The sequence below is a fragment of the Centroberyx affinis genome, unplaced genomic scaffold (genome assembly GCF_046629955.1).
Source record: "Centroberyx affinis isolate AG114_WGS23_722 - 3 ecotype Tasmania unplaced genomic scaffold, CSIRO-AGI_Caff_v1 ptg001678l_1, whole genome shotgun sequence".
In the NCBI taxonomy this organism is placed as follows: Eukaryota; Metazoa; Chordata; class Actinopteri; order Beryciformes; family Berycidae; genus Centroberyx; species Centroberyx affinis.
Window position 1 is genome coordinate 31,022 of NW_027280098.1, and position 15,276 is coordinate 46,297.

Consider the following 15,276-nt stretch of genomic DNA (forward strand, 5'->3'; position numbering starts at 1 on the left):
CCCGCAGCCTTCTCCGGGAAGCTCAAGTACATTTGGAGCTTTTTTTAAAAACCGAAAGAGAGCGAGAGTCCCTCCCACACGGGGGCCGAGGGGGTCACACAGACGACAGATCGCGTTGTGAGTCGAAAAACACACTCCACCGCTCTACTGTTTTTAGCTGGCTTCGGGTTAGAAAACGGGTTCTTCAAGCGCGCGCGGACGGGAAAAGCCTAAAGGGCGCGCTTTAGCTCTCGCTCCTCTTGTGCTGGTGTGTGTTTTTTTTTTTTTTTTTTTTTTAGAACAAAAGAGAAACACAGGGCCTCCTACACATGCTGAGATCAAATTATATATATATGTGAGAGAAAGACTGTACGTTCCCCTCGCTTTCAGCTCCTTTTTAGCTGCTTTTTTGGGTTCAGAGTGGAGCGCTTTCCGCCTCTAATGGTGGGAAGACGAGTAGACGAGTAGGTTGTCATGGCCGGTGAGTGAGTGAGCGGTTAAAGTGATGGACTAGCGATCCGCAGGGGTTCGAATCCTGCCGACAACGCGGGCCTGTGTTCGCTGCGTCTAGTCTGGTGGAACAGCTCATCCTACTGGCGTAAAGTTCACCGCTCAGCAGTTCGCATTGTACCGAATATATCCCAGCTCAAAGTGGGTGTAAAACACTCCACAGAGCCTTAAAGTAGTAATCCACGGCATTTTCATATCAATAAAAATCCATTTTGCTCCTATTGTCGACTGATGTAACACAATTGTGATTCAACCTATAGCCAATTCATGAAATCTTTTACATTCGCTGTTCTTAACACCTGGTGTCTGGGAGCTCTTTCCTGGGAAAAATCCTGGGAAGTGATGCTTTTTACCACAGATGTTGCCAAAATAAAAACATGAGGGTCTCGTGGCTTACCAATAACTTAGACTAGTGGTCAGAGACACTGACCTGGAACTGAAGAGGGTCTCAGGTTCAAACCCAGCTGCAGTCATGTGTCACGTGACCTCTGACTGAATTCAATTCAATTCAATTCAATAAATCTTTATTGTCCCCGGAGGGCAATTCTGGTGCAGCATAAAAAACATGGGAGAAACATACTGTACATATACTGAGTATAAAAAAGTGCAAGTAGTAGAATGTGCAAAGTGCAACAATATTCTATTACTTGCACTTTTTTATACTCATTGCACTTTGCTAACTTGATGTTCGCTATTACTCGCTGTTTATAGTGTTTTTGTTGTTGTCGTATGTACAGTATGTTTCTCCCATGTTTTTTCTCATTACTTGCTCACACACTGACCACATTTCTTTAAGTGTGATTTTACCAGTCACAACATTGTAAACCCCTTCATCACATTTCTTTAAGTGGATCAAGTTGCATCATGGGTAGTTGGTGATGCAGCTCATGTTCTTTCAGTTTTCTGTCATTTCTGTTTGAATACTGACAGTACATGACACATATAAACCAGATTTTTAGGGGAGGGTGTCACTTTATTGTCTTAATCAGAGTATTGGCAAGAGTAGCATTATTGTGTGTATGTAAACATAACCTCACTAGTCACTATGGAAGAAAGTGTCAGCAAAATGACGAAAATGTAAAATGAGTGTGTTTCATAGCATGGTGAACTGTCCATGGATTTATGGTGCTGAATTCTCCTGTATGTGGTTTTGAGCAACTCCATTTAACTCTGTATTGCAATGCCTCTCTGCACACACACACACGCACACACACACACACACACACACACACACACACACACAGACCACAACGCAGCCCATAGTAAAACAAAATAAAGTAACGACACATTGAGTTAAACAAATTCAAATCAAGTCAAGTCATCTTACCGTCCAGTGATGAGGAAGAAGAGGGTGAGGATGACGAGGAGGGTGAAGCCGCCCACTGCTGCCGTGACGATGACCAATACCTGGCCTTGGTCGGACGCCATGTCTGACGCTGGAGGTGGTGCATGATGGGAACGGTGAGGGGGGCGGTTAGATTAAGGAGGAGAGGAGAAAGGGAGAAAAAGAAGTAAAGTAGGAGGAGGAGAAGATGAGGAAGAGGTGGGCAGGGGAAGATGAAGGGAGGGAAGAAAGAGAATAGGGGGAAAAAAAGAGGGTAAAGAGGGATGTGAGGAGGGGAACGTAAAGAGTAGATGAAAGGATGATAAAAAGGTTGGAGCGAGGAGAGGATGGAGGGAGGATAAAATGAAAGACAGGGGGCAAAAAAGGGGATTTTCATTAAACATCATCTTAAATTCCCCTTTCCATATATGCGCCATGCATTGACAATGCGCTCTCTCTGGATAGCAGCAGAATATGGAGAGATGTTTGATCTGGTATTAAAAAACCTTCATCAGCTTTTGTATTGGAGTAATTCATATGCCTGCTGCCATTTAATTAATATTATTCATTCATGAAATTGTGATTTAGTCCATGATCATTTGGTTAAATTGGCCCCATTTGATATTCATGATTTTCCCTTTTCTCTGTCTTGTCACAAGGCTAACGAATCCCAGATAATTGAAAGATGATTGCTATTACCAAACTTATTTCTATAATATTTCACACTTAATGAATATGAATTGGAGATCAGGATGCATGGTCTCTTGCCTGATGAGCGGGCCTTGTGAGGGTTTATACAGTATGTGGGTGTGTGTGTGTTCAGTCAAGAGTGTGTACGTGTGTGTGCTGTCAAGAGTGTGTGTTGCTGTGTGTGCGTGTTGCTGGCTGTGGCTGTGTGTGTGTGTGTGTGTGTGTGTGTGTGTGTGTGTGTGTGTGTGTGTGTGTTGGGCTGGACGGAGGTAATTACGGGCCACTCGGAGGGAGAGGGAGTGAAAGCGGTGGCGGCCAGATCACTGCACAAGAAGATTCGCCCGGCGATCAGCTTCACACACTCTTCACATCACTAACTAACCAGATGTGTCGGACTGCCGCTGCTGTAATGAGGTGTGTGTGTGTGTGTGTGTGGAGAGAGAGAGAGAGAGAGAGAGGGAGGAGAGAATGAATACTGAGGGATGCAAGGTGAGGGATGAGAGATGGGGTGAAGGGAGAGAGAATAAAAGAGAGAGAGAGCGATAGAAGCGACAGACATACACAGACAGACAGGTGGAAAAACAAGCAATCGAGACAGTGACTGACAGGCAGACAGAGAGAGGGAGTTAGAGAGAGAGACAGAGAGAGAGAGAGAGAGAGAGAGAGAGAGAGGGAGGGAGTGAGGCTGGCCAAAGCTGCTTTCTCTCCTAGATAAAAGGCCAGGCAGTACAAAGGCTTGGCCACGCTTCGTCTGATCCCGCAGATAAAGCAAAGCTCTGCAGCTTTGGAAAGGAGAGGACCACTGTGAGGCCAAATCACCCCTCGACAATAACCGACCCAACATAAAAGGACAGCTGGACCTTTGTATTTCACAAGTAGAGTCGAGAATGAAAGCCACTCCATGAAAAAAAAACAAAAAAAACCCCAAAAAAAAACAACAACATCGATACAAAATACACCTAACATCAGGGCTGCATTGTGAGGCTCGCCTATTGATCGTATCCATTGATTCGATCGCCGTTGTAGCGGGTTTGCTGGCATTTAAGGCGTTTAGGGTCAGTGAACGCAACCTATACGGGGCATACGGACCGCATCGCTGACAATGCAGTAGATAAACACAGATTCGGTGTAAAAGTAAAATGAACTTGGAAAATAAAGGTAGCGCTGAGAGATGAAAGCGGCAGCGTGAATGTGATTATGGGACTGTGTGTGTTTACTCTTCCCTGGGTAAATTTCCCAGGCCCTTAGCCAAAAATTGCAAGTTGGAATCCTAATACGGGCGCTCCAGGTTTATTATTTGCTGTTGTAGCCTTTAAGCAGGAAGCCCTGAGCGCTGCTCCAGGCTACATGAACTCTACCTGACCCTGAGCTGCAGCTTGCAGCGAGCATCTCCTGTCTGTGACTGTGCTGACTTAGAGAGGAGCGCTGCAAGATGAAGTCCCCTTTCTGAAAAAAGAGGGTAATTAATGGTATTATTTTATGGAAATACAAACACAGACAATTTACTATACTTATGAGGACTTGCTATTGACTATGTTCATTCCTTAACCCCTGACCCTAACTTTAAAGCTGCACTAAGCGTGATTTTTTTTATGTGAAAGTACTGCTACCTTATCAGTCTACATCACAAAGTGGATTTGGATTTGGAACATCCTCAGATGGATATAAGTTAGAAGATAGAGAGCACACACACACACACACACACACACACACACACACACACACACACACACACACACACAGACAAACAGAACATTGTCTTCCCTTCCCCACAAGCAAAGTGTAGTGTAGACAGACAAACTGATGTACTCACAATCTCCTGTGGTTTCATATTCATATTTCGGAGAGTAGGAGCTGTATCCGGCCGGTGTGCGGGTGCGTAAGCTGAAGACGTACCAGGTTGCCGGTTTCAGACCTGTGATGATCACACTGGGAGCCTTGGTTCGTGTAGATGAGTAGCTCAACTGCTCATGTTCCTGTGGGCGGGTATAGGAGAAGGTGGAAAGTAGGTGATCAAAGTAATCTGGTTTCTCAATGCCAATTAATTTCTGATATTTTTGGATTGAAGCCACCAGTAGCAGATATTTTGTACCGATATTTAACATCTTTAAATTGGCCAACAAATTCCAAAAGAAAAATCACAAATTCAGCGTTTCTCCTAGAAATTTATCCTGGAAAAGCCTCTGAAACAACATTTAGACCATGGGACACTAAAACGCTTGAATGAAACCCAAGCTGTTATAATAAAAAACACATATTCATGCATAGTTGTGTGGAATAGACAACCAGTGTATTGATCAATTCTACACAAAATATGCAATCAAACAAATTGCATCATATCCATCGTATTGGACGACTCTGACCGGCCCAGATGCGATTTTTAACTGAAGGCCAATATCGGCCCCATATATCAACAACTCAACACATTGGTCCAACCATGATTCAGAATAATAGGATTTTAAATTGGAGAGCTTGATGACACACTCCAGCAGTCAGCTTATTTGGCTACACAAACAAACAATCTCCACTGATGCTGTGTCAAACAGCCTAAGCTCCCCTACTTGAATCACCACTTCCCTTTATTTAGACAGTAGAATGGATTACAGGTCTTCGCGGGATATAATCCCAGGTCAACAGTGGTGTGTGTGGCTCTTTAATCAGTGACTACAACACTGTGCCATGACTCAGCTCCATATAGTTACCGAGGACTGTAAAGGTTTTTGTCTGAGGACTAGATTTCACTGTTCACACAATGACACCCCAAAAGCTAAGGATTTCCCTACAAAATAATAAAGGACGGTATGAGACTTGCCCCAGTCATGAATCTTATTATATAGCCTATGCTTATGCCACTAACTATTCACACATATTCTTGAAGAGTTTTTGTTGTTTATGGAAATGAAGCTTTGTCAAACTTTCTTAACCAATCATAAGTCAAAATATGGGTCTGCATTTTGGCATTTAGAAACATTCTAAATACAAACAAAAAATTTACAGCTTCAAAGAGCATGTAAAAATCATATTTAGCATCATATTTAGTCACATACTATCAGTCCTTGTCTCAAAGGTTCAGGCAATTTATTTCACATTTAAGAATCATTACATGTCTTCGTGTGGCAACAGTGTTTCAGCAGGGGTACCACTAGGGTTTGACTGACTTGGGTTTTTTGAAAGATGATAGTTTGAAAGATGGAAGTTGCTGATAGACGATATTTTATGCTAATATTCAACATCTTTTTTGACCACTTTCATGCAAACAGATTGGACCTGACAGATTGAACATGAGCAGAAGTCACGGTACCTTCTCATAGTATTTGATCTCGTAGTCGAGGATGGGCAGGGCGGTCTGTTCGGGCTCCTGCCAGGAGAGGGCGATGCTGTTGGGAGAGGCCCAGTCCTTCTTCAGAGCCCCCACCAGAGACGGACCTGCATAGAAAACACAACAGACACACATCAGTGTCTTCACTCTAGTCACATCAAGTCAATGACTCCAGCCATCTTCAGTGGGACACATCTATACATCCAAGCACAATGTTCAAGCACATTTAGCACAATATGTATATAAGCTGTAAATTCACATATTTTGCTCATATTTTTCTTCATATATATATATATACAGTACTGTGCAAAAGTCTTAGGCACCCTAGATTTTTTATATAAATTTCTTAGAAGTCTTAGATGATTATTTGTTTTCTGCATTAGTGTGTCAGTAGACTGCTGTTTATTGTACATTTTTGATATTCAGAAACTTTTAATTTCATTAGTTTTGAAAGCATCTTCGCTTTATGGATTTCTTTGACATATGCCTAAGACTTTTGCACAGTACTGTATATATGTATACATACACATATATATATATATACTTGTACAATTTGTAGTTATTTCATACTTCACATTCATAATTTCAGTATGCTTTAATATTGTGAATATTTTTCATTCATTTTTTTTTTCTTTTTGTTCTTTGTCTCAGTATGCTCATGAGACTCGTCTGGCTTGTCACACTAATGCTCGGCTGTTATTTTGCATAGCCTCTTAAAGCTTTAATCCATACCTTTTCATGCTTCTCATACCTTTCTACTTCCTATTACTATTTGCTGCTGCTGCTGCAACAGCCCTATTTCCCCACGAGGATCATTCACATTTCATATTATCTTACCAAAATACAAAAAAATCACAACAGCCACATTTGTTCTTCCTTTTCTTTATTAGGGTTCCCATCAGCGACTGGAGTTGTTGACATCACAAGCTACAACTCGACAGGTACTAGACATCTCATAAAAGTGATCTACAACTGGTAGACATTAAACATGGAGGATACAAGACTGGTTAAGGTCAAAATATTCAGCATGGGTACAGAGCTTGTGGCCGCAGAACGAAAAATATATATTTCCAGGCCATGATTCACTATATCATGTGCACACAAAATAGATCTTGTGCTATCGTTTTCATTAATTTGAGTGCACAAAATATACAGTATATTGTTCCCTCCCCCTGTGTCTTGTTTGATTTGTGCCCTCATTGTCATTATTTTCTACATACAATTTAACATGTGCCCACAGTTAATAAAATGTGCACACGTTATAAAAGTGTGCACTCGATTTAGCCCCTGAAGCAAGTTTCAAACTGATTTCACTCACTTGCAATAATTAGTTGAATTTAGTCTCATTTAATTAGTCTGATATGTTGTTGAATAAATATATATTTAGTTGAATGAGGCCTGTGAAAAGGTATAATGGACAGATTTGTTGATTACATTTTATTTCAGGTAAAAAGAAAAAACCTCATGAGTTATCAAGGCATTACTCACAACGCTGCCATGGAAGGGATTATTATTAGTAAAAAACAACTGACATATTGAAAGCTAATGGGCTCAACCATCATCAGTATGACTGGAGGGGTGTTACAGAGTTACAGGGTGTTACCACAAAATATATTTTTTTTCCTTACAGGACGGCCACTGCCAGGCTCTGTACATGGGAGATGGAAGGTTTGTTATATCACTGTATTCCTGTATGAAATGGTTGTCTGTCTAGATGCTGTGAATGTATATTTATTTTATATGTGTATAATTTGAATAGATAAGGAATTCCACTTTCTAATTGTCCTGTAAATAACAGCACATCTGAGGAGATTTGAGAACCAATTATCCCGACAAGCAGTTTGATAAGGATGTGTATCGCATGCATAATGCTTATCTATGGACATAGCCAGTGAAAAATGAGGCCATACAACAGTAACTCCAACAAGAAATGCATGAATGACAACAAGAGCGCGTACATTCCTGTAGATTGAGGCTTAAACAGGGAATAATCACACCGCCACGCTCACTTTCAATCATCTACCTGTAAATATCGGCTTCATTACATTCATGTCGTTGGAAGCAGCGTTCACACAGCTATTCCCTTTTCCCACAAGAGTGTCTGCGAGACGGCAGCGTATTTTAATTGAAAACACGTTGAGGTATACATCTTCTTTTCTTGGACTAAATTACATTAGCTTTGCCGTATGAGATTCTGCTGTGTAAATAATTGCACAGAACTCCCAAGAGAGGTCAGCAGATACGGCTGCCCTGAGAGTCATTATGGTATATTATATCATCTAGCCTAATGTTAGAGTAAGAGCTGACTCATTTTGAGAATAGAAAATGTAGGCCTGCATTCCTCGTGTGTATTCAAAGTGAAAGGATTAGGATTTTTTTTTTGCAGCCATTCATTTATAGTGGAGTAATTTGCCCGGGCAAGAGGTTTTAGGTAAAGGTTCACACTCTGATTTCCTGAATCAAACCCAAAATTTGTTTACAAAACTGAACAGTTTGGACTGGGTCTGGAAGCTTGGGGTTTTTGGAAGTGTAGGGGTTTGAGGTTAGGGGTTTTGGGGTTGAGGGTCTGGGGTTTCGGGGACTGGCGGCTGAGGGTTTTAGCTTGTTAACCTGGCGGTGAGAGGCCCACTGCTACTAATCTGATTAGAGGATCTTAAAGTGGACACCTCTGTCCCCCTCATCCCCGCCTGCTTCTGTCTGCTCATCCCCTCTTTTCCTCGCCACCTGCCTCTCACCATCCGTTCTCAATCAGTCCGCTTTATCCCCTCTTATCCCCATACTTCTCCCTCCTCTGCTCTTTCCTTCCCAGAACCTCTCCAAATCTCCTTCCTCCTCCTGGTGAGGAAGCGGGTGGGAGGAGAGTGGGAGAAAGTGGGGTGGCAGTCAGCTAAAAGATTAGAGAAGCATATGTGTGATCACCTGTTTGAATCTCCATACTGTTTGGGAAAAAACTTGGCGGGGAAAGTGATTTGGATAACACGCTGTCACGTGTGAATTTGTATGTGACTGTAAAAAAGGGTGTTAATGAAGAAGAACAAGTAAGCTCAGCAAATTCTCCCCGGTTAAATAAAGGTTGAGAAAAAGTGTTGGGCTAGAGAGAGGATACAATTGGGTAAAGAGGACATAAAGTTCAAGACAGAGGCTATCATCCCAGAATGAAGAAATCACATTAAATGGGTTGGCAGGGAGGCACTGGAGCCAGAGAGTTTGGCCAGAACCTGTAAAAATGCTGAGGGAATTCTAGTAGTGAGAATGTCCCTGGAAAGTAGGTGGAATTTATATGTTTTGTGCACTCCAGATGATTAAAATGTAAAAGCACTGAATCCTTAAAGGAATAGTTCAGCCAAAAACGAAAAATCTGTCACTATCTACTCACCCATTCATGTCAGTTGAACCACTGGTGAATTTTGTATGTTAATATAACACACAAGCTTCTTTAAAGTTCCAAAAAGGGAAAAAAAATGGGTGGTGAGTGTGTGTGTGTTTGTGCCTGTCTGTCTATGTGTTTGTATTAAGGATAATGCAAAAAGACAAAACTCATATAGCACTACGGTTCTCTTCTACTCTATTCTATTCTATTCTATTCTATTCTATTCTATTCTATTCTTATTAAGTGCAACTGACGAAGTGATTTTACACAAAGCATTTGCAAACATGTTGGCTGTTACTCATGCGCTACAGTAACCCATGATGACTATGATTACAAATGACAATACAAACATGCAGTTAATCAAGCAGCCAGTGACTCAGGTCAGTAATCTGAACTGGATCCGTCTCCGCAGCCAAAGCTCTGTGACCGATGAAACGGGGCTGGAGGGGTTAGACGCACAGCAGCCAGTACACAGCAACACTCACTTTGACATTAAATACATTTCAATGCTTGGTTTCTCCTTCATAATGGGCAACATAATAGCCTTTTAAATGGGAGTAGGCCTTCTAAAATGTTAGTGAAAATAGAACAACATAATATCATGTGTGATTGAAAACAGCTGATAATATTAGCATAATCAGCTCAAAGGGCAGGAAGTGTATGTGTGTGTGTGTTTGTGTGTGTGTGTGTGTGTGTGTGTGTGTGTAGGGGAGGGGGGGTATGTGGATTTATGTATGTGCATGCATGTTTTCCCCTCACAAAGAGAGTGCGGAGCAGCTGGAGCGCAAAATCAACCCTCGCCAGGCCAGCGGCACAATAACCCAACACTCCTGACATCTTATTAGGCGTTATTATTACATATTACATCTCATACGACCGTTTTACTCAGAGCGCGCTCATATCCTTTGCCTCCGCGGCCCTCGGTGGGAGAGAGGATTCATCTCGGGGGGCTTTTATCTGATAAATATAATCTAACGCTATGTAATGAGCCAATCTGTTGAAGCTGCTAAGTCACTGGGTTCCCTGTGCTATGTGTGCCAGCTGGGTGTAGCGGCGGTGGCGGGGTGGCATGGTTTGCGGCTACGGAGTCGTGCGGTTGAGGCATCAAACCCAGTCACAGTGAGGTGGCTGGCATCTGCCGTTAGCATATTGGCCCCTGATAGGGAACAATAAACACAGCCTAAATGCAATCTCCCCCTGACTCACAGATTAAAATCAGCCTCCCACTGCAAGGCACTGCAAAATGCTCACTCACACAAGTTGTGCAAACAAACAAGCGAGCGCATTATGTAGGGAATAAAAACGCACGCACACAAGAGGCGCACGCACGCGCGCGCGCACGCAGACGAGAGCTGACATGTGTAAAAACAACATATTTGTTGGAGAAGCTAGACCATCTCCTGGAAGAAAATAATAGCCGGCAGAGATGCGGCGGCTCTGCCACGCACGTCAAAACAGAGCTCAGCACAACACAACACAACACAACACACAGAGCCTTCCCTCCCTTAACAAATCATATGAAAGCTGCAATTGGTCTAATTGAGGCTTTTTAAATGCTTGGAAAATATTGACTCTAAACTGGACGGAGTATTATCTCAAAGCTAAAAACAACTATTTTCATTTTTAAGCAAGAGTGTGCAGTCCAGAAGCATAAGTGCATCGCTCTTAATGATACAACAGAGAGGCTGAGGGGAGGGGGGGGGGGGGGGGGGTCTCTGCTATGCTTATCCCTTTGATGGGACTTTTGTCAGCCGATCATGCCAGGGTGCATTAACTGGATTCTAGATACGGGATAAATTGGATTTTCCTCGCACCGACTTCAGCTCTTCCTGGCAGGTTTATGAGGTGGTTAGACTCACATTGTGAATGGAATCATAGATAATCTAGATGCAGTCTGGGGGTTTTCTGCACACTGCAATGTCAGGAGATGGATAGGAGGACGAGGAAAAGGCTTAAGGACTAGGATTGGACCTATATATTGGGCCAATATTGGTATTTTATTGAAAATCAGATATTGTCCACCTCTGATCTGGATGGATGGATATGATGCAGTTTGTTTGATTACATATTTATTGTAGAATTGATCAATACCACACTGGCTGACTATGAGAAGCCCTCAAACTGAACTGATTCTAATGAGACATTTGATGAGATTCCAAGTATGCATGAATATGCTGTTATTATTATCACTATCCTGGGTTTCAATGGAGAGTTTTAGTGTCCCACAGACTAAACACTGCTTTTCCACCTTGCCATGAATAAAAGACTGAGGGAACACTGAATATTTTTGGGGAATTTCTGAACATATTTAAGCATAGAGCCATTGGAGACTCATAACAACCAAGTGCGGATGCAATGCGGTCTCATTAAAGGTCAGATCTGTATGGTTGGATCACAAAAGTTGACAAGAGATGACAAGCTGAACGGAGGCGGGGTTGAAACACACAAGTCCGCTGGGTGCAGCTTGTTTAATTCCAAAGGCAGGAGTACGAAACACGTCACCGTCTCCGGGCGCTGAGGAGATGCTTTCAGGACACAAAGCAATCCTCTCCAATGATTCTTCCACGTGGGTTATTACAGGCGCGGCATGAAAGCTGCCGGAGGACCTCGCTCTCTTTCTCCGAGCTACAGGAGCATCGGAAAGCCATTAGAAGCACCAGTCAATTACGATGCCCAATGGATAGATTTTCCAGTCAAGCGTGGTTAAGCTCAACGTAAACTAATGGGGAGTCTTTAAATGAGCTTGACCCGCATATGATTTTAATTAGCTTTCCTGCCCTAAAGGCTTCCATTAACTGTTTAAAAAAATCAATAGAGCCAGTATTGATGCTGCGCGAGAGCTTAAACGATGTCCTAACACTCCACTGATTCACTGCTGATAGAGAGATGGAGGGAGGGGCAGGGACAGAGAGAGAGAAAGAGAGAGGGAGAGAGAGAGAGAGAGAGAGAGAGAGAGAGAGAGAGAGAGAGAGAGAGAGAGAGAGAGAGAGAGAAGCACACATACACAATATGCATACTCTTGTTTATAACAAAGTCATATCAATATGCCTGTCTCCTTTCTAGGTGTCTGGTTGTTTCTCTTGCAGCCTTCCCATAATGGATACTGGACTTTCAGATGCATCTTCATAGAGAAACACTCTAAAAAGATTAGCTTTTACTGGAACACACACACGCATGCACACTCCTACTGTACGCACGTACGTACGCACACACACACACACACATTCAATTCAATTCAGTACCATACAGCTCAGTTCAATTCCATTCAATGCCCGCCTCCATTTGGTATGTGCTTGAGAAGCAATTCATAGTCGCTCTAGGGACCTGGGGGAATGAATGAATGAATTGAACTCATCTCCAACGCCACCACTGGGACCTTAAGTAATCATGTGGACCAATGTCACATTCCTAGAGTCTCTGAATGTGCATGTGTGTGTGTGTGTGTGTGTGTGAATGTATGCGTGTGTGTGTGTCCACAAATGCTGCATTTACAAGTCCTGAGCCAAAACTAAAGTGACTTGGGGTCTTCTCTTGGGGGCTATCATTTCCCTTCATTAACGCTGGAGGTCGTTTCCAGTGCATTGTGGGTCATCTGCTCGCTGCCACGGACCTTGAGCATAAACACTGATGCCACGGAGACATGACAGAGGTCAAATACCCCGTTGGATCTAAAGTCTTTACACCCTAATTATACAGAGCTGATGTTAAACTCAACTCAATAAGTCACTGATCTGACTGGTTAAACTCAATCAAACTGGGTTAAAGTGATATTGTTGCCAAATAAGCATTGACCTCTGTGTTATTCCCCCAAGACACAGAGAAACCTACCTCTGTGTGTGTGTGTGTGTGTGTGTGTGTGTGTGTGTTTATATATGTGTGTGGGCAGGTGCCACATGTATCAGTTAGACTGATATATGGGGCTAATATTGGCCATAATGCAGTTTGATTGATTACATTTTTATTGTATAATCGGTCAATACTACACTGGTTGACTAACGGAAGCCTTTCAAGTAACAATGACATGAAAAATGACTTCTCAGCTAATTCCCCATATTATAACATAAACCTAACAATAAATGGAAAATGTCATGTTGTAGTGGTTACTTCGTTGCATACCAATAGGCGTATATAAACGTTCCAATCAATAACCCCATCACAGATTTTTGATCAATCCCCCCCTTTGTCCCTCCCATCTTATAAAACCTGAAACTTCACAACTTTCAAACTGACATGAGTGGTGAAAATCCTGTTTCCTTTTCCTAAGACTCCATGGTTGCATCCTGCGAGGCTGGAATTTATTCATGTTGAAGAATATGGAATTTATGACAGCTCAAGATATTGCACTTTTTAAAAAAAAATGTTTTAACTTTTGAACACTTTTGAACAGTCCTTCCCTGCGTTATGCCCCTCCCCAACATCCTGTTTCAAGCGGACATAGGTCGAATTACGAAAGCAATGCCGTTTCCTTGTGACTTGAACCTGAACTGATTCTAATGAGATATTCTGATCAGATTCAGTACACAGTACACAGGAATATATTTTATTATTACAATCATTTTTTCAGCATGCATATGGTCAAATTTAAAGACATTGAATATTGGCACAAAATATCAATCAAAGATCAATCCCCAGATATCTGTATTGGCCTTCAAAACCCATCTTGGCACCCTAGCACCTATATATCAGTACATGAATGCACGTCTCTCCATCCATCCCACAGCGTACCTACAGTAGTTTCACATTCCCTCCTCCCATCCCCTTCAGCACAATCTCCATGTAAAGTGCCGCAATTTGCTGCCCAATCGTCTAGAGCGCTCTCTCTCCCCACTGGGGCGATATGGGCTTCTTTTTTTTTTTCCAGAGGCATATTGTCGCAGTCTGTAGTCTCAGGAAGGAAAAATGGATGCGACCCCTATGACACTAAATAGCTGTCAACCGGATCTAAACTGGGACAGTTTCTTGCTCTCTCCCTCGGTACACCTGCAATTCCCCCCCTGCTGTGGTGGCTGTCTTTAGTATGACAGTGGAAAAAAGCTCCTTAGACTCCTTAGCCCCATCCAGATGGTGGCTACAACAGCCACCCGGACCATTTATCATGTGTATCTGCTGAGTACAGGGAGTTAACAGGTAATTAAAACCATCAGTCACGCAACAAAAGCAGCGATCGGGGAGGGAGAGTCGGAAAGAGAGCGGGAAAGAGACCTTTTTTAACGACTTCTGAGCTATTTCCACCCGCTTTTTGTGGGTTTGAGGTGTGGTGACAGAGAAGGGAGAGTGTTTCTCCCTCTCCGAACAAGAAGGGCAAAGTGAGAAACAAGTAAAGTAAAGCAAAAAAAATTTATATATATTAAGGGAGACACAAATCAAAGAAACCCAGTGAGAGCCAGTGAAGGTTTGACTTTTGATGGTCTTTGACTTTCCATTGTCTTTCCATTTTCAAAACAACAGCCAAGAAAAGCTCAATACGCTCTGTTAAAACCAGCTTACTTTCACACACACAATCAAATTTACAAAAAATTCAAAGTAAACCTATCTCAGACAGGACAAATCAGTAAACAATAAGCACAAACAGTCTGTCAAACAGTCCAACTGCCTCTCCAGCAGCAAACTAAAAACACATAATGGCTCTGCTCTTAGGCATGCAGAAACCAACTCTTCATGGGTCTATAGGCCCAGCTCCCATTACTTGTTTCCCCTCATGAGCCAATTTGGTCTCACCAAACCGCAAACTAATGCGGACAAAGAAGGAATGAAAGACAGAAGGAAAGAGAAAGAGAGAGAGCAGTGTCTTGTCTACTGTCATGTTGAAGCGGTGAGGGCGCTAGCCGGCCCGCCTGACACCCTGAGGTCCTGTCTTTAATAGGGTCCCAGCTTGCCGCTGATCCCTCTTGTTCCCACTTAATGGGGATGTGGAGAGGCAATGACGTGTGGGAAAGGCCAGTGAAACCGGCCCTATACTGGCCCACCACAATCAATACTCATTTGGCCTCCACCTCCCTTTCCCCACAAGTAATTAATGAGAAGAACGGAAGTATCTGGCCACTGACAGCTGATTTCCCTGCCTGTCCCGCTCCTCTAACACCC

General features: G+C 42.7%; 1 protein-coding gene across 1 annotated transcript in view; it reads right to left on the bottom strand.

The window, feature by feature from the left end:
* Positions 1–15,276, bottom strand: part of LOC139651520 (ephrin type-A receptor 6-like) — a 179,584-nt gene that overhangs the window by 25,711 nt on the left and 138,597 nt on the right. Inside the window, exons 6-8 of the mRNA XM_071528466.1 lie at positions 5,805–5,929; positions 4,317–4,479; positions 1,817–1,925 (exon numbers count right to left, since the gene is read on the bottom strand). Of these exons, the coding sequence (XP_071384567.1) occupies positions 1,817–1,925; positions 4,317–4,479; positions 5,805–5,929 (397 nt within the window). The remainder of the gene's footprint in view (positions 1–1,816; positions 1,926–4,316; positions 4,480–5,804; positions 5,930–15,276) is intronic.